This window comes from Peromyscus californicus, unplaced genomic scaffold (assembly GCF_007827085.1).
Source record: "Peromyscus californicus insignis strain IS unplaced genomic scaffold, ASM782708v3 Scaffold_19__1_contigs__length_69161282, whole genome shotgun sequence".
NCBI lineage: Eukaryota > Metazoa > Chordata > Mammalia > Rodentia > Cricetidae > Peromyscus > Peromyscus californicus.
The window spans coordinates 36968487-36987783 of NW_026294491.1; the positions used below are offsets into that span (position 1 = coordinate 36968487).

At 41.8% G+C, this 19297-nt stretch overlaps 1 protein-coding gene across 2 annotated transcripts in view; it reads left to right on the forward strand.

The window, feature by feature from the left end:
- Mgat4a (alpha-1,3-mannosyl-glycoprotein 4-beta-N-acetylglucosaminyltransferase A) overlaps window positions 1-19297 on the forward strand; it is a 100405-nt gene that overhangs the window by 38792 nt on the left and 42316 nt on the right. For both annotated transcript variants that reach the window (XM_052745141.1, XM_052745140.1), the window contains exons 3-5: window positions 2213-2380; window positions 5199-5339; window positions 10814-10947. In XM_052745141.1, coding sequence (XP_052601101.1) covers window positions 2213-2380; window positions 5199-5339; window positions 10814-10947 — 443 coding nt within the window. The remainder of the gene's footprint in view (window positions 1-2212; window positions 2381-5198; window positions 5340-10813; window positions 10948-19297) is intronic.

Below are 19297 nucleotides of genomic sequence, written 5' to 3' on the forward strand. Positions count from 1 at the left end.
ACACAGTGGCACCCTGAACTTCCTTAAAAGCCTTTCCTGGTCACGGTACCTTCTGATTTCTGCCCTTCCTACAGCAGGTTTGGGGTGTGTGTGTGTGTGGGGGGGCATGGGGTACAGCAGCTCATGTGGCTTTGTTTCTCAGTGTCAGGAAAGCAGGGCTTTGTGCCAGCTAATTACCCTGCCACAGACTTCTTAAGAGTTGCTCTGTGTACCTCAATGAGGGGCAGTGAACAGCAGAACCTCACAGGGTTTTAGTACCAGCTTTACAGGGTGTATGGGTGATGCTAACTCCTCCTCCTCCTCCTCTCCCTCCTCCTCTTCCTCCGCTTCATCTTCTCCCTCCTCCTCCTCTTCCTCCTCTCTCCTCCTCTTTCTCCTCTTCTTCCTCCTCTCCCTCCTCCCCCTCCCCCTCCTCCCCCTCCTCCCTCTCCTCCCCCTCCTCCCCCCCTCCTCCTTTCTCCTCTTCCTCCTCTTTCAGACGGGGCTTCAGTATGTAGCTCTGGAGAGTGCTCACATTCTTATGGTTACTAAGTTAGTAGGGGCTCTGTTGTCCAACAAGTGAGGACCTGTTCTAGTGCAGTGAGTATTTTCTTGCAAAATATTGACTTTAATTATGTATCTGTTCTTGCAGTTCTGTTTATTTTTAGAAGTATACTTCTGTAAAAAGTATACTTTTCAAAGTATACTTTAAAAAGTATGCTTTTCAAAAAGAAGCATTTGTACAGGTACTTTATTTTTAATTTAGTTAAGTTTTTTTTTTTTTAGAATTTTATACCTGAGTACTATATTTATATCTCTTTTGCCCCTCCGCCTCCTTCCTCCAATGGCTTCTGTGTCTTCTCCAACTCCCTCTCAAATTCTTGGTCTCTTCCTCAGTTATTACTGTTACATATGTTATATTCATGTTTATATGTATGGCTATACAGCCTGCTGAGTCCGCTTAGTGTTGCTCATCTGTACATGGACAGGCTTCTCTGCGACCGTGTTGGCCAGTAGAGTCATGGTCTGAGGGAGGCAAGAAGGCACTTCGGTTCAGCACGGCTCAGTAGCTACTGTTGGTGCCAACTTTGAGAGTCTGACCTCAAGTAGTTTATTTTAAGCATATTTACACACACATTTGGAAAAAAGCTTCCCGGTGATAATTAACTCAATCCGTGTGCACAACAAAGCTGAAGACATGAATACATCGAAACTCTTTGTAAAGCACAAGTGACATTTTCCGTAAAGATGGGTTCTATGGATTACCTGAGAGAACAAGGTCAAGATGAAGCAGGGCGGGGGTAGAATAGCACGTTACAGACGCACCGAGACAAACAAGCTCAAGGTAAGGAAGGGTCTAGAGGAGGAGGAGTCCATAAGGTCTGACCACACAGAAAGGGTCACCAGGCTATTCACCAAGTCTGCTCCAGCCTCTGGGCAGAAAACAGCTTATACACCTCTCCCTTTGAAGAGACAGCCCTGTGTGTTTAACATTCCTGGTTCCCCCAGTGCTTCTGTGTGAGTGAGCACAAGGCCGCCGTGCACTCCTGCTTACACGCTCTTAGGGCTGACCAGGTGGGATCGGATACCCTATCATGGTGTTCATCCCTGCAGAAAACTGCTTGTGTCCCCCTCACCAGCCACTGACTGCCTACAGTTGGCTGTCTGGGGGTGTGGGGCCTTGCAGAATTTCCCCCATACACATTGGCATGTCAACTGGTGGTCCCACTGTCTAGGTCTCATTTAGACAGCCATATTGTTGAGATTTCATGGGTACAAGCCTCCTTGTCATGTCTAGAAGACATTAGCAGCTGGCTCTCTGGTCCTCTGGCTGTTAAGGTCCTTCTGACCCCTCTTCCTGTGATTTTCCCTTGGGCCTTAGGTGTTGCATTGTGGCTGTATTAGTTGGGGCTAGGCCATGTGGTCATTTGTATTTTGACTAGTTGTGGATCTGTAATAGTTTTCCTTCTGTTGCAAAACAAAACAAAACAAAAAAACAAAAAAACAAAAGCTTCTTTGATGAGGAGGACTATACTTATCTGTGGGCAGAAGGATAAGCATTTAGAACATGGTTAGAAATTATACTGGTTTAGGAAAATGGCAGTAGTAGGTTCTCCTCCAGGGTCCATGCCTAGCCTACTACCTTAGACTGTAGAAGTGTGTTGTTATTATTTTTACAGTCATATACTAAAGACAAATCATACTAATGATTTTTTTTTTGCTTTGCTTCTAGAAAAACTAATTGCTTATCAACGAGAATTTCTTGCTTTAAAAGAACGTCTTCGAATAGCTGAGCATAGGATATCTCAGCGCTCCTCTGAGTTGAACACCATCGTCCAACAGTTTCGCCGTGTAGGAGCAGTCACCAATGGAAGCAAGGCTGCACTGAATACGTTTTCAGGTACTTCAACAGTAGCAGACAATCCAGAGTTTTTATGGAGCGTGACTGGAGAGTTCTGTGAATGCTTGACCAGCCAGCATGTGCTGCTGCCCTTTCCAGAAAGAAAAATCACACAAAATCTGCTATTCTGGTGAATTATAAACGCATTTTTATTCATTGCTGAATTGATTTAGACAGAACACTGTTATGTTCCAGTTGTGTACATTTCATCAGTAATAATGAAGAACCTGTGGCTTTTGAAAGCATTCATAATGAGATTAAATGTTAACTTTTGGGCTGGCAAGATGGCTCAGTGGTTAAAGAAGGCTTGATGCCAAGCCTCAACAGGTTTTGTGTTTTTTTTTTTTTCTTTTTGGTTCAATCTCCAGGTCCCAAATGGTATCCAGAATAAATCAGTTCCCACATTGTCTTCGGACTCCCCGCCCCCTAAATAAATATTTTAAAAATAAAAAGTAGATTTTAACTTTTATTTCGGCATGCTTATGATATAACCAGTGTCTGACCTTAGATGGCCTCTGAGGAAATCTATGAGCTGCTTGGAGTAGTCTTTGCTCTTGCATCTGTATGAGAAGAAGGAATAAATAAGAAGGATAAACCTGACTTCTAATAGTGTGTACTTGGGGAGGGCCTGAGTGTCTCCTCCTCTGTGGACTTCCGGTCAGTCTGAGGAGCACTGCTTCTCTCTCATGGTGCCTTCTGCCTCTGCTGTTCATTGATTATGCCAGTGCGCCAGGCCCCAGCGCGCTTTCCAGACTGGTATTTTAGATTCAGCTTCATGTACTCTAAACAGAGCCAGCCAGGGATGCCTTTCATCTTGATATCAACACCTGACCTGGTTTTCAAAGTTTCGTGTTTCTCCCTCTCCTCCTGAGGGCGCGTGTGTATTTTGTAACTATAGCATTTGCAATTACAGAAAGAAATCACCCAGAAACCTTATGTTCAATGGTTTCTGTTAACAACATTTTTTTTATTCTTTTTAGTCTTTTTTTATTCTTTTTTTCAAAATGTTTTCGTGAAATTATACTATTGAACATTTTTACATTATCATTTTTCGTTTGTTCATTCGAGATAGTGTCTTTCTCTGTAGCTCTGGCTGTCTTGGAACTTGCTATGTAGACCAGGCTGGCCTCAAACTCACAGAGATCCACCTGCCTCCGCCTCTAGAGTGCTGGGATAAAAGATATACACCACAATGTCTGGCATTATCATTCTTCATTACATTTACATTAACATTTTGTTTTAATGGGATGAGATCTCCCTCCATAGGGCAGGCTGACCAAGAAGTCACTATGTTGCCCAGGCTGACCTCAGACTGTGATCTTCCTGTTTCAGCAATCCCTAGTGCTTAGGATTAGAGTTGTGTCCTTACCACACTGGCTGAAATACTTTAATAGCTAATAGGCTAATCATAAACCACAGCAAATTAAGCATTTCCTTCTATAATTAGCAAATGAATGTTTTCCTGGGTCATTTTTTTCCTCCTCCAAATCACAGCTCTGTGAGAAACATTTTTGTGTAACAATTGGTTGCATTTCTGGCAGCCCTTATGGTCTTCATTAGATTATGTTTGATGACCGGTGATTTTCAAACACATGGCACCATTCCTGGAACAAGACAGAAAGCGATTCAGTATTTGTTGAATGCGTAAACGCTAAAATCATCAAGAGGAAATGACTGAGTCACAGGACAGACTGCCTTAGGGCCTTTGATTCTGCTCAATATCTAGAACAATAATTATCCCATGACTGACATTTAAGCATGATTCAAGCTTTGCTGATTGCTGGATGGGAATAGGATATTGTAACTTATTGATTTCTTTACACATGAGATTCAACTTTAATTTCATCTGTGATATGATGTATGTGAGTTTGGTGTGGGTGGTGTTTTGTTTTGTTTTGTTTTTTTCTGCATGTATATCTATGTACCACCTGCGTGCCCAAGGAAGCCAAAGGAAGGTGTCAGACCTGGCACTGGGTGCTGGAACCCTGGTCCTCTGGAAGAGCAGCCAGTACTTTTACCTGCCGGCTGAGCCATCTCTCCAGCCCTGTTGTCATATTTTTAATGGTGTTGTGGTCACAAGTCTTTCCTACTAACTTCCTTGTTTAGAAGGTGAAATTTCAGTTTGATGAAAATTTCAAACAGGATTGTGTAATTAACAGAAGTTCTTACTCCATAGTCTATTCAGTGGCTCACTGGTTCCCCCCCACCCCCATGAAAACTGAAACCATGTGAAGATTGACACGTGCTGAGCATTCTCTACTTCTGCTGTTTAAATTTTTTCCGTTTCAATTTTTTAGAGAAATATAATTTATATATAAAAGTTTGGTGAAATGTTAATGCATAAAGAAAATGAAAGTTAGGAACAGTGACACAGGCCTGGGATTGAAGAATGTAGTTTTGTAGCAGATTTGAGGCCAGCCTGGGCTACGTGTATCAACAACCTGTCTTAAAAAAAGAAAAGGGCCGGGCGGTGGTGGTGCACGCCTTTAATCCCAGCACTCGGGAGGCAGAGCCAGGCGGATCTCTGTGAGTTCGAGGCCAGCCTGGACTACCAAGCGAGTCCCAGGAAAGGCGCAAAGCTACACAGAGGAACCCTGTCTCGAAAAACCAAAAAAAAAAAAAAAAAAGAAAAGACAGGAAAGTGACATTCAGTGGTGGCCATTGTGTTTGCTGTTGACTTCATATGTAGATGACATAGTTAGAGACTGCTTACTTGTAATTCACGTAAAATGTTCGCAGCTAGTTTTCAAGAGAGAAAAATCAGAGGCTTCTGTAAGATAAGGGGTTCCCACCACTTAATTGTCTTTCTGTGTTTCAGATAATACCATAAAGCTACTAAAGGAGTTGACAAGCAAAAAATCCCTTCAAGTGCCAAGTATTTATTATCATTTGCCTCATCTATTGCAAAATGAAGGAAGCCTTCAGCCTGCGGTGCAGATTGGCAATGGAAGAACCGGAGGTGCGTTCACTGTGTGCCTGCTACCTGAACTGTGGTTTGGCAAGTTATTTTGACCACTAGAAAGAGGTCTAGTAGGTCAAAGTAGGACAGAGGATTAAAATTCTTTTTTTTTTTTTGTTCTTCCTTAAATCTCTGCACAGCAACTGGGGCTCAGTCCAAACTGCTCATTGAAGGATATGGACATTTCTTCTCCATGGAGCAGAATGGGATTCAGTAGACATGTAGTTCAGGCAGATGAATGCTTAAACCTTCGTAAATTTTCTGTTTTAAAAATGGGGAGGTAGAATTTCCTTATCTTATTTCCTATCCCAGCATTATTTCCTCACCCTTATTTCCTATCCTAGCATTAACGGCTCTTCACAGTCCTGCCAAGAGGTCCGTCTTACATCTGCCCAGCTTTTCCCTGGACAGACCGAGGCACTGCCTCCCTCCTTAGCTTCCCCTGTGGTAACACTTGGATTTGCTGCTTTCTCCTTGGCCCGTCATAGCCCTTGGATTTGCCTTATAGGACCTTTTGGCTACTTTGTATTTCTTAGTTCTCCATTTTTGCTTGAGTTTAAAATTTTTAACTTAATTGAACTTGGATGTTTTGACTTTTTCTTCATAGATTTTAAAATTGATGAAATGATTACTCTAGAGATAATGAAATTCATTTTCCTTTGTTGTTTGGGGATTTTTTTTTTTAATGAAGTTTCACTATGAAGCCCAAGCTTCCTTAGAACACAGTTCCTTCCTCCTCACCTTCCTGAGTAGCTGAATTACAAGTGTGTATCATCCTTTCAAGTTTGAATTTCATTTTTGTGTTAATGTTTTTAGATTTATTTTGATGTGTATGCATATGTCCCATGTGGTACCAGGAGCGCTGCCCTCAGAAGGTAGTCAGAAGAGGTTGTTTGGTCCTCTGGAACTGGAACTGGTTGTGTGCCACTGTATGGGTGCTGGAAATAGCAACATGTGCTCTTCACCATGCGGCCCTGGGAATAGAACCCAGGTCTTCTGCAAGAGTGACATGTGCTCTTTATGACTGAGCCATCTCTCTAGCCCTTGGGTTAATACTTGAGAGAAGTTGATTTAGTTGGCTTCTCCTTTTTGTAGTTCTGGTGTTAGAACCCAGAGTCTCATGCATGCTAGACCAGCACCCCTCAGCTGAGTCGTATCCACAGCCCTGTAGGGTTTTGATTCAGCCCTGTTTTCTCTCATCATCTACGCTGTTAGTATAAGCCTCTGCATCTGTCTTGTTTTGGTTCTTCCATCTTTCTGTTTTATATATGATCTACAATAACATATGATCTTCCTATGGAGGCTGTGAGCCTTAAAATAGCATGTTCAGATTAACTTTTTTTTTTTTTTATTGATTCAAGAAATATTTACTGAAGCCAGGCATCCTTCAGGGGCTGAATATGCAAACACTAACATGATGTATAGTATACTCTTACTTTCTTTAGAACATCAATTGTTAATTATTTTTAAAAGCTAACATTGATATTCTCCTTTAATAGCCACTCTGATGATGATTGTGCTAGACTCTGGTCTACAAGTATAGCAGAATATCATTAGGAATCATTTCACTGACTTTTTTTTTTTTTGGCCAGTCATATTTGGTTCTGTCCTAGGTCTCTGGACAATCCGACTGTGGTTCCTGGCCCTCCAGGCAGTGTCAGGGGTGAGCTCCCTCTTGTGGCATGGGTCTCAAGTTGGACCATTGGTTGGCCACTCACACAAGTTTTGCGCGGACCCTAGCACATCTTGCAGGCAGGACAGATTGTAGGTCAAAGGTTTTATGGCGTGGGTTGGTGTCCCAATCCCTCTGTTATGGTATAAATTAAATAAAAAAAAAAATCAGGGGCTGGAGAGATGGTTCAGCGGTTAAGAGCACTGGCTCCTCTTCCAAAGGACCCAGGTTCAAATCCCAGCACCCACATGGCAGCTCACAACTGTCTGTAACTCCAATTCCAGGGGATCCGACACCCTCATACAGACATACATGCAGGCAAAACACCAATGCACATGAAATATAAATAAATTAAAAAACAAACAAAGCCCCAAAACAAATGGGCTTTTTATTATCCCCCTGAGACAGGGTGAACATGCATTAGGTGGTTTTGGAGGTGTTTGGATGATTTTTGAGCACTTAAGGAGAGGACAGAGGGACTGACTGGGGCTGGACTTGAGGGAGTGGCCATGGAGAATTCTAAGATTCCAGATGGAATAACTGGACAAATGGTGCACACTGTTTCCTGAAATCCAGGAGAATAAAGCATGTTCTACAGCATTGTTTTTTAAAATTTATTTTTATTGTATTTTAACTGTACAGTGTGTGTGTCTGTATGGATCTATGCATGTGAGTGTGGTACCTGGGGAGGTCAAAGGTGTGGGATGCCCTGGAGTTACAGGCCACTGTGAGCCACTTGTTGAGGGTGCTGGGAACGTGGGAACCAGAGTCAGATCTTCTGCAAACCAGTAGTTGCTGTTAACCTTTGAGCCATCTCTCTGACTCACAGCATTGGTATTCAAGAGAAGAGAATGTGCTAAGTTTGGACAAGTGAGGAAGCTTTGAGATGCTGAAGTGGAGATGTCAAACAGGCAGTTGGGTATTTGAATCTGGGACTCAGGGGGGAACTCTGAGTTCGGTTTAATGCTGTGGGTCATCATTCATGAATACTTGGTTGTTGAATTGTGTGTGAATGAACTCACCCAGGGCTTAGGATACCAGCAGCTAATGTCCAGTGAAAGAGGAAGATTAAGCTGGGAAGACAGAATGAAGAGCAACTGACCATCATGACGTCTTAAGGAAACAAGGAAGGCTAAACTAACAATGGATGCTAAAAGCAGAATATAGCTTAGTTATGGCTGAAGGTAGACTGAGTAATTGAAGATTGGGAATGCTAAATTTAGATAGTTTCTACCTTTTTTTTTTTCTGGCTTAAAGGAAATAAGTTTTAGAATCTGAAATGTGACTCCCCTGCTCCTAACCTCCCAAGACTGACTCTGCTGTTCAGAATTGAACTCAGTGTGGGATGCTTGACCTGACCCCTGATTCTCTCCACGGAGGCTTTTTCTGCCTTAGATCTATTCTGATCCCGCTAGATCTTGATAATGTCAAGATCACCGTGTCTTCAGCATCCTGCTGCTTCCTCTTCTGGAGTGTTCTTCCTCCGCTCTCATAAGTCTCATGAAAGCAAAGGCATCATTTAAATTGTTCCCCGGTTAATGCCTAACACCTAGAATATCGCCTTGTGTTTATGAGGTGCAGAACAAGTAGAATACATCTTGGAGGCCCTGACAACTGTTTATCTCTAGAGTGGAAGGGAGGGCCTTAGCGACACTTCCTCCTACAGCTTGTTCCTTAGTCTTGTCACTTGCAGAACAGTGAGGGTAGAGCCCTGGCCTTTCAGCTTCAGAATTCTACGTATTTCTTAGCATCTCCAGTAAACTGTTCCATGATTAAGATTCGTTTTTGTTTTGTTTGAGACAGGGACTCTCTATGTAGTCTGGCTTTTCTGGAACCAGGCTGGCCTTGAACTCACAGAGATCTGCCTGTCTCTGCCTCCTGAGTACTGGGATTAAAGGTGTGTGCTGGCACACCTGATTTAGGATTATTTTTTAACATTTGCTGTGGTGTATGTGTAATACTTAGAATATTAATGCTTTAAGATATAATTTTTTAAAGATTTTTTTTTATTTTTTATGTATGTAGTGTTCTACCTTCATGTATACCTGCCCGCCAGAAGAGAATATCAGATCTCATTATAGATGGTTGTGAGCCACCCTGTGGTTGCTGGGAATTGAACTCAGGACCTGTGGAAGAGCAGCCAGTGCTCTTAACCTCTGAGCATCTGACCATCTCTCCAGCTCCAAGATATAATTTTTTTTTAAAATAAATAAGCAAAATTTTCAATTTTTAATTTGAATTGGCCTTGAGACCTATGGCCTTTCCACTATATAATCAGCTCTAGCCTTTACTATTCCAACCTGCCAGCACCCAGTGAATGTTAAACCGAAACCATGGGAGGTCCCTGTTTTTTTTGTTGTTGTTGTTTTGTTTTTTTTTATTTTTGAATGCCGAATGCCGTTTATTGAAGGAGGGAGGAGGTCTTAAATACAGGCTTATAGCACAATGGGAGAACCACAGAGGGCAGAAATTCACTACTGATGTTTTGCAGTCTTGCATCTAAGCTGTTAACGCCCAATATGCAGGATACACAGATATAATTTTTTAAAAAATACTTTGAAATACGATGTGTGGAATCCCTCAAATCACTGAGCCAGATAAAATTGTGTGATAAAATGGGAAAAAACAATGGGGTTAGGATCACAGTGCTGAACTCTCTCGGTTGCACGTGAAGAAGAACCTGTAAGATCGCACGTGATTATACATGGCACAAGTTAACTACACTGAATACGGTACTTCGCTTAAGAACACCAGGAGGCTCTCCCGATGGAATAGATTGCAGGAGGGCTCCAGCCTGGAGGCTGTTGTGAGCGGTACAGGGTGAAATGTCTGAAATTGGACAGTCTACCCCTGTGTGGACGAGGCCAATGGTTGTCTTCATAGCAGCTGGTAGATGTTGAAGGTGTGTGCTTTTTGTGTTTTCCCACACGGTTCAGTTCATTTTTCTTAACTTGGCTTAGCTGGGTTCATTTGTCCAGTGTCTCCCTACTGTGTGTCTCAGAGAAGAAATCACACATAAACAAATGTGAAATTCATGTTACATCCAAATTGTTCCCTGATGCCTTAATCATGCAAGAGTAAGCTTGCATTCATAACAAGCAGTATGGTAGAAGCTATAATTTTGAACCTTTTAAAGTGTCATTCACAATCCGTAGTTCACACTGCTCCCTCTGCCAGCTGAGGACCCAGTGCCCTCAAATATTCCCATCATCTATACTCACACCACAGGGTCCCAAACCAGGAAGTTCGCATTGACACCATACTATTAATGAATCATTGATCTCACTCGAGATTTTACCATGCTCATTTTTCTGTTATGACTTAGGATCCCAGGTTCCATGACATCATTACTTCATTATGTTTTCTTAGTCTTTTCTGTCTGGGGCAGGTCTTGACACTGGTTATTTTGTGACTTGTCCCTAAATTGTATTTGCCTGGTGTTTCTTTGCCTGTGTGGTTCCCTCGAGCTGCTGATCCACAGGACATTCATTGTGTGTGAGATGTCAGTGTGTCTGACCTTTACTTGTGGGGGAACATGCTTTTTGCAGCTGTTTGTTTTGCTGTGAGGTTTAGCCTTTTATTATTATCACTTACTTGCAGTGGTGTTTACACACACACACACACACACACACACACACACACACACACCCAGCCTAGCCCTGTGGAAGAGAATTATAGTATTATAGACATTCCCTTTTACTCTTTTTCTTTCTAAAATTGAATCCCTCAATTACTCCTATGCATACATCTGTATTGTCATTCTAAAATCTTTTTACATAATTACTGTATTCTTTTTTTCCAGTTTCAATAGTAATGGGAATTCCTACCGTGAAGAGAGAAGTCAAATCTTACCTCATAGAAACCCTACACTCCCTTATTGATAATCTGTATCCTGAAGAGAAGCTGGACTGTGTTATAGTTGTCTTCATAGGAGAGGTAATTCCTTGTTATTTTTTTTTCACCGTATGTAATCTGAGAGTTAAGATGCTAATCAAATATTTGTGTGTGTTTTTAAAAGCATTTAGACCAGCAGTTCTTAACCTATGGGTAGCTACCCCTTGGTGAGGGGAGGGGGGAAATCGCATATCAGATACCCTGTATATCAGATATTTGCATTATGATTCGTAACAGTAGCAAAATTACAGTTATGAAATAACAACAAAATAATTTTATGGTTGGGGTTACTACACAATGAGGAACTGTGTTAAAGAAGGTATTAGGCATTACCACACCATAAGGAACTGTATTAGGAAGGATGAGAACCACAGCCTTAGAGGACTCATTGTCCCATTATCCTGCTGGATTTTCAACTGGGGAAGGGCTGGCCGTGTAGCCCAGTGGCACCCATGAGATCTAGGTCACTCCTTAGCCCTCTCCCCTTTATGGAGAGAGCTAGTTCTGGGCTCCGAGTCCCCCTGTTTCAGAGTTCTTTATTTCTTTTCATCTGAATATGGTCTCAATGACAAAGTAAACACATACATACTACTAAAATCAGTTACATAAACATATAATGGAACTTGCCTGTTTTTCGTCGTGCAAATAGAACATTAGTTTTTAAAAACTTAAATAGTTCTTCCTATGGCTTGTATACATATATACCAGAGGATCGTTCTGTATATGTTGTTATATTGTGAATATTTTTCCATGTGTCCCCAAAGAGATTTTAAGAGACTAAAGGTACCAGCATCATTTTTTTTTTTTTTTTCTGGCGTCCAAATATTTTGTAGTCTGGTTTCAGAATCATTTTTTTTTTTTAAATTTCTGATCTATAGGTGAGGGTTTTTTTTTCTTGAGTTCCTACAATGATCAGCAAAGCATCAAGTATTTGTGTAAATAAAGTGTTGCACATCTGTATAGTTACTGACTTGGTACTAATTTCTTAAATATGGCTCAGGACCCAGACACATTAAAATACTCCTGTGTGACCAGCATGCAACTGCAAAGGTTGAGCTACCTCCTCTTCCATCAGTCTAGGAAAGAGCTCATTTTTTCCCCCCAGGTAATATTAGTCTGTACTGGTTAGTTTTCATCATCAACTTAACATAACCTAGAGTCACCCAGGAAGAGAAACCTCCAAGAATCGCTTAGATCCTATGTGGCCATATCTGTGACAGATCGTCTTGAATTGATGATTGAGATGGCCTAGTCCACTGTGGGTGGCAGCATCCCTGTGCAGGTGGTCCTGCGTCGTATAAGAAAGCTTGAACATGAGCTAGAGAATGAGCCAGCAAGCAGTGGGATTTAAGCTTCAGTTCCTGCTTGAGTTCTGGCCTGACTTCCCTCAATAATGGACTGTGACCTGGAAGCATAAGCCAAATAAATGCTCCCCTGAGTTGCTTTTGGTCAGAGTGGTTTTTTTTTTTTTTTTTTTAAATCATAGCAATAGATAAACAAACTAGAGCAATTTGATTTTCCAGTGTGATGGGTAGAAAGTAACACTTTGACCTTTGCCAAAATAGCTTAGTTTGGAGACTGGTTGGTTGAAAAGTAATTCTTTGTCTTTATTTAACTTGGATTTCTTTACTGTATGGGATTAAATGTAGGTTTGTGTCGATTCTGACCATTCACATTTATAATGGTTTTTCTATAAACTTTGCTTATTTTTTTTTATGCTTTGATTTGTAAGGAATTTTCATATGTGAGGGGAATCAATGCTTCAAAGTAGTTTGTCCATTTTGTTATTTGTATTAACTTTATGATTTTTTTTCTTTTAAGTAACCAGACCTGCCAATCACATATGTCTGCCCCTAGAGATGGGCACTACTTCTTTGGAAAGCAGCTAAGCAATGACTATTAATATTGAAAGTGCACTCTTGACTCAGCATTGTGCTTGTAAAAACCAACCCAGTACAAACATTTGCATTTTCAGAAATATATTTAAGCAGATAAACACATATATGCAACTCCTTAATATGCATTACTAAAATAAGTAAGAAAAAATTATATCTTGGTCAAACTGTTAGTAGCTAGCAGGTGCCTTGAGACTCTGGATTATGCTGTGATGCCACTTTCTGCCAGATACATTTTTATTTATTTATATTTATTTATTTATTTGCTTGTTTGTTTTTTGGTTTTTCGAGACAGGGTTTCTCTCTAGTTTTGGTGCCTGTCCTGGATCTTGCTCTGTAGACCAGGCTGGCCTCGAACTTACACAGATCCACCTGCTCTGCCTTCCAAGTGCTGGGATTAAAGGCATGTGCCACCGCTGCCCGTACAGATACATTTTTATAAAGTTAGAATTTATTTGCAGTGAGAATATTGTTTTTGTATAGTGTTAGCAGTGCTCCAGTCTCTGAAAAGCCCTCTTGGACTGTAGTGTTTGTCTGCCTGTCTCCTTAGAATTTCAATGCAGAATGTCTGTCTTGAACAGAAGAATTGAAATGTTTCACTGGATTCAGCCACGAGGCAATTCAAAATCATTCCTGAGTGTGCTTGTGTCTCTATGGGTTAGTTAGAAGTTTTTTTCCCTAGGTGTTCTGGTAGCCTGAGGTCTGTCAGGCACTAGTAACAGGTACATCTTCTGTGGCTTTGACCATGATTTGTGCACAGGATGACTGGAGATCTTTAGACTCTCCTCAGCATCTGTTTCTGCTCACCTACTCAATAACATTGTACAAATGTCTAATGAGCATTGTAGCTGTTTAAATAAGAATGGCCTCCATAGACTCCTATGTTTTACATGCTTAGTCACCAGGGAGTGGCACTGTTTGAAAGGATTAAAAGGATTAAGAGGTGTGACCTTGTTGAAGGAAGTGTGTTACTAGGGGTGGGCTTTGAGGTTTCAAAATCCCATGCCAAACCTAGAGTCTGTCTCTCTGCCTACACATCAGGATGTAGTTCTTTGCTACTGCATCAAGGTCGCCTGTAGGCTGCCATGATGATGATGGACTAAACCTCTGAACAATGGTAAGCAAGCCCCCAGTTAAATGCTTTCTCTTACAAGAGTTGCCTTGGTCATGGTGTCTCTTCACAGCAATAGAACAGTGAGTAAGACAGGCAACTCTTAATTTTTCCAGAACTAAATTAGTCTAGCCCTCTCAAGCTGCTGCTCCTCCAGGTATCCCATATGCTCATGGGAGTTCTCTGTGTGCAGTGCTAATCGTCCTGTACCCAGTATGTTGTACAGATCTGTGTGTCCTCTGTTCTGTGTGTATTACTCCAGCGTCTGAACACTGCCTCTTCCTTTCCACTCTCTGCTTCCTCCATCCCTTCTGTGAAGCTACCTCCGGTCTCCCATTTAAATCAGGGATAGCACTAACAGGCAAATATGAAAAAATATATATCCATATGCATACACACACATATATGTGTGTGTGTATATATATATATATTTTTTTTTTTCAAACAAATCAGGGATTTCTGTGAAAGCGTGCATTATCTCTAGTTTAAACATATGAGGAGAGATTAATAATGAAAAAAGTGGGGGAAATGCTGGGCATATTGATCCATGCCTGTAAACCCGGACCTCAGAAGACTGAGACAGGAGGATTTCTGGGAGTTCAAAGCCAGCCAAAGCCATACAAGATCTGTTTTGAAATCAAAACAAAGTGCTAGAGTGTGGGGAGCACCTGTAGGTCACTGGGGGCTGTGGTCTTTCCCTGGGCCCTTTTTGTTCTTTATATTTTTATTTGTTTACTTATTACCTTTTTTTTCTTTTTAGAATTTAAAGCATTTATTCATTTTAATTTTTAAATCGTTTTGTTTTTTGAGATTATAATATAATTAGATCATTTCCTCCTCCCAATGCACCCCCCCCAATATGCCCTTCCTTGCTCTCTTTGAAATTCGTGGCCTCTTTTTTCATAAACTGTTATCATAAACACATGTGTGTGTGTGTGTGTGTGTATGTATATGTATGTGTATGTCTATGTGTATGTATATCCCTAAATACATAACTAGAACCGGCTCAATCTGTATGTAACATATATATATGTTTTTAGGGCTGACCTTTTGGTATTGGATACCACATTGGCATGTTCTTCCCCAGGGAAGACTCTCTGCTCCTGCTCTCAGCGTTCCTTCGTGGCTGGTAGTTCTTTGTGTAACGTTTGAGGCTGCGTGGGCTTTTTTTCCCATCCACTCCGGCATGTCTGTTGTTGCCTTTGTTCAGCTCGTGTTGTTTAGGCAGCCATGCTGATGAAACTTTATGAGTGTAGCCTTTGACACTCCTTCCTAGGAGACATGACCTCACACTGTACTCCCTGTTTCTCTGGCTCTTAGGATCTTTCCACCCCTCTCACGCAATGCTCCCTGAGCCTTAGGTGCGGGAGTTGTGTTGTCGATGGCCTGGGCTCCGCAGTTCTGTGTATGGATTGGTTGTGGTTTTCTGTAATGGTCTCCATTTGTTGCAAAGAGAAGTTTCCTTAATGAGTTCGAGGACTGTACTTAGCTGGCTAGGCCCTAGAGAAAGATGAAAATATGTGTATGGATGTTTTGCCTGCATCTGTATCTAGATGCCACCAGCATGCCTGCTATCAGTGGAGGCCAGAAGAGGGAGTTGGACCCCTAGGACTGGAGTTAACAGACAGGTGTGAGCTGCCATGTGGGTGCTGGGAATTGAACTTGGGACCTCTGGAAGAGCAGCCAGTGCTCCTAACCACTGATCCATCTCTCCAGTACATATTTATTTTCTTGAAAGGACTAAAGGATGCCTGTCTTTGGAAGAGTCATCATTAGCTATGTATTTGTCCTTTGTTCCTCTGGATATCTCACCTCATGAGTCCTTTAGGTATATGATAAAACACTTAGAGAATATTAGAATTGTAAGTGACTGAACATCGATGCCTTATTGAAAGTTTACTGGCTTAGTTCAGAACTTCAGAAGGCGCTCAAAGGAATGAATTAAGTTGCTCTGGAGGATTCATTGTGTGACCCAAGTATGGTTGGTCCTTTTTTAAAACTTAGAGTTTAATTATAGTATTTAGAGTATAATGATCTTTTGTTAACTATATGCCTCATATTTATGTTTTTTTGCTCTTATTCTATATACTAATTCTTGTATTATTTTTATTACCCAAGATCATTTTGGCAAAGTATTTCCTCATAATGTGCTCTGGGTTTTAGCAGACTGTGTTTTTCATGCCCTGGCCTTGTATTTGGGGAGTCCCCAGGTGTAAACCCTGATGGGATGAAGTGTCTCCACCTCGCTATGAAAATGAAAAATGCCAACGGTTTGCTTTATGGTTTACTGTTCTCATCCCGTACTTTGTATCAGAGCCTCTTTATTTTCAGATGATAGAAAACCCAAAAGAAATAACAGGGAAAGCTTGCAAGGCGTCTGGACAGAGGGTCCATTTATATTTCTGTATTCCAGTGAGTTGGCTCAGCAGGTGAAGGAGCTGGCCGCCAAGTCTGATGAGCTGAGTCAATCCCTAGACCGTCATGGTGCAGGATAAGTGATGCCCGATAGTTATACCCTGACCTCCACATGCACGCCATAGCAGCTTCCCTCTATCCAAGTAAATAAATACATATTTAAAATCAGAGATAAGGGAGCCAGGATCAGGTGGTCATGGTGACCAACTGTGACTTAGATGTGATTCCTGACTGCAGTGTGACTTTTTGTGAGTATTCCCAGCGTGATTCCTCAACCCAACCACAGGCCCCATGTGTTCATTCAAGCCATCTTTCAGTAAATAATTTTTCTAGTTTCTGCTGGCTGCAGCTAAGATCCTAGCTGATGTTGGTTGTTTTTTTTTTTTTTTTTTTTTTTTTTTTTTTTTTTTTTAAAAAGGATAAAGCCAGACGGTGGTGGCACACGCCTTTAATCCCAGCACTTGGGAGGCAGAGGCAAGCGGATCTCAGTGTGTTCAAGGCCAAGCCTGGTCTACAATGCGAGTACTGTTAAACAGAGAAATCTTGTCTCAACGCCCCCCCCCCCACCAAAAGACAAAAAATAATAATTTTATAGCCTACCACCAAACAGGATAGGCAGTCGGTGGGGTTACAGGGCTGTGTTGATGGTGAGATACTGTTTTGAGTGGAGTGGAGAGATTGCATGGATTTTTGAGGTAGTATCAGGCAGGATGTGGCCAGAAAACTGACAAGTGGTGATGTTGATGATAACTGTAATGGTTGTCAACGCTTTGGAAATAACCTTAGCTAGCCTGTCACCCTGTCCATCTACATTGGTACAGTTTGTCTGGAAATACTCGAAGCCCTCCCTTAAATCTTTAAGGTCCCAACTTAGAGTTTGAATTGGTGTTTTACGGTGACAGGGCCAGTTTTGCATGTGGTGTGTAGGGGGCACACAACACAGTCAGTGTGAAGTGCTGAGTGGAGAGGACTCTGTTTCATGGTGTTCACAGGTGACAATGGAGACAGTCTTCTGACATAAATGGCTTTAACAGTGTCAGCTGTCAGCCTGTTGGCAAGAACTAACAGATCAGATCGGTTTATACATGAGAGTTGGTCAAGTTACTGTGACATGTTTAGTTGACATACGCCAGGCTTTTCTACTGTAAAGATGATGTTTTTCTTTATGTGTTCAGAGTTGTCTTGTGGTGGGCAAGACTTTTTTTGTTTTTGTTTTTCGAGACAAGGTTTCTCTGTGTAGTTTTGATGCCTGTTCTGGATCTCACTCTGTAGACCAGTCTGGCCTCGAACTCACAGAGATCCGCCTGGCTCTGCCTCCCGAGTGCTGGGATTAAAGGCTTGTGCCACTGCTACCTGGCAAGACTTTTTTTAAGATCGGGGAAAGGACCTGCTTCTCATCAGAACGTCGGCACTGACTCAGCTTCCCCATGACTCCCCGCGGAAATGATGCTTGTGTGTGTTCCCTTTCCATTGTCTCTCCATTTGTTAATTGGAGTTCCTTATACTCAGTTGTAGATATATCAACCAGTTCTGGTTTGTTAATCAAGTTGTGCACGTGCATGTGCGTGTGGTCTGTTGTTGCCATTGGCTGTTCCACCTCCTGTGGCCTGGCTGTTTCTCTTCACTTTGTTGAATCAGAATAGTTTTAAGTTAATCTTGCATTTTCCTGGCCCTGAACTTGGGTACTTTTTGAAGGAACCTGCTTCTTTGTATTAGAGGTGGGTCTCAGAAATCAAGATCTGGGGCCTGGGGGATGGCTCAGTCAGTAAATTGTTTACCTTATGAGCATGAGGACCTGAGTTTAAGTCCCCAGAACCCACATACAAATGCCAGGTGTGGTGGTGGCACACACTTGGAGTCATAGCCGTAGGGAGGCAGAGACAGGGGACGCCTGGGATTTGCTGGCAGCCAGTCTAGCCTAATTTGTGAGCTCCAGGGTAGTGGGCTATGCTATCTCAAAGGAGGTAGGTAAGCAGTATTCCTGAGGAGGGTGCAAAGTTATCTGCTGTTCTCACATGAGCATATAAGTACCCGGATATACAGGAACACACACATACACACACACACACACCCCAAGATCTCGATTCTGCATGTGCTCATTAGCTGAGGGAACATTTTTTTCTCACCCTTCCAGTAGAGATTCCCCTATTTCTGTATAATTTTATGGCTCTCTATGTGTAAATCATATGTCTACCATATGTTTTTAATGGTATCTCTGACTCCAGTCTCATAGGGTCCACTCTAGCCTTCCCTCACTCCTCAGTTATTAAACCCTTTTCTCCAAAGTGAACAACCTGGTTGTCAGGATTCACAGTGAATCAACTTGTTTTTCCAAGTTAACTAAGCATAAAGCAGGTTTTGAGTTGTTGGGCTGATCCTGAGATCCAGCACGTGCTGGGAACTAGGGTGCATTATTTGTCCTCACGGCATCCAGAGGGCTGTTTTCCAAAGGTGATTGGCTTAGTTTCCTCCTTCCTCGTCCATTTCAGCATGTTTATATCCCTCATTCTTCAGTGATGGGTTCAGGATTGGTATTCTTGTTTCCTGTTTTGAATTATTTTGGGGGCATGAGAAGCATGAGCCTGCTTTAAAAATAATCTGTATAAAAAGATACACATAGTCAAAAGAAGTCGCATTTCCCACTTCATCCCTTTTACCCCATTCTCTAGACTGGTTATCGATACCTAATTATATCTTGATTGGAAAATGTCCATCCAAGTCCCACTCTAATTGGTGTTTTCTTTGCAGCTTGAGAGGTACTTAGCTTTTGTGAGTTTTCTGTGTGCACTGCAGAGAAGTTCTGGGATTTTATGAATACATCAATTATATGCACCCTGTTCAATTTCAGTTTCTAGTATCTGTCCCTGTTGCTGGGATGTCATGTCCCTACAGAAGCGACTTAAGGGAGAAAGGTTTTATTCTAGCTCACAGCTCAAGGGGGCGGGGCGGGGGAAGCAAAGTGGGAGGAACG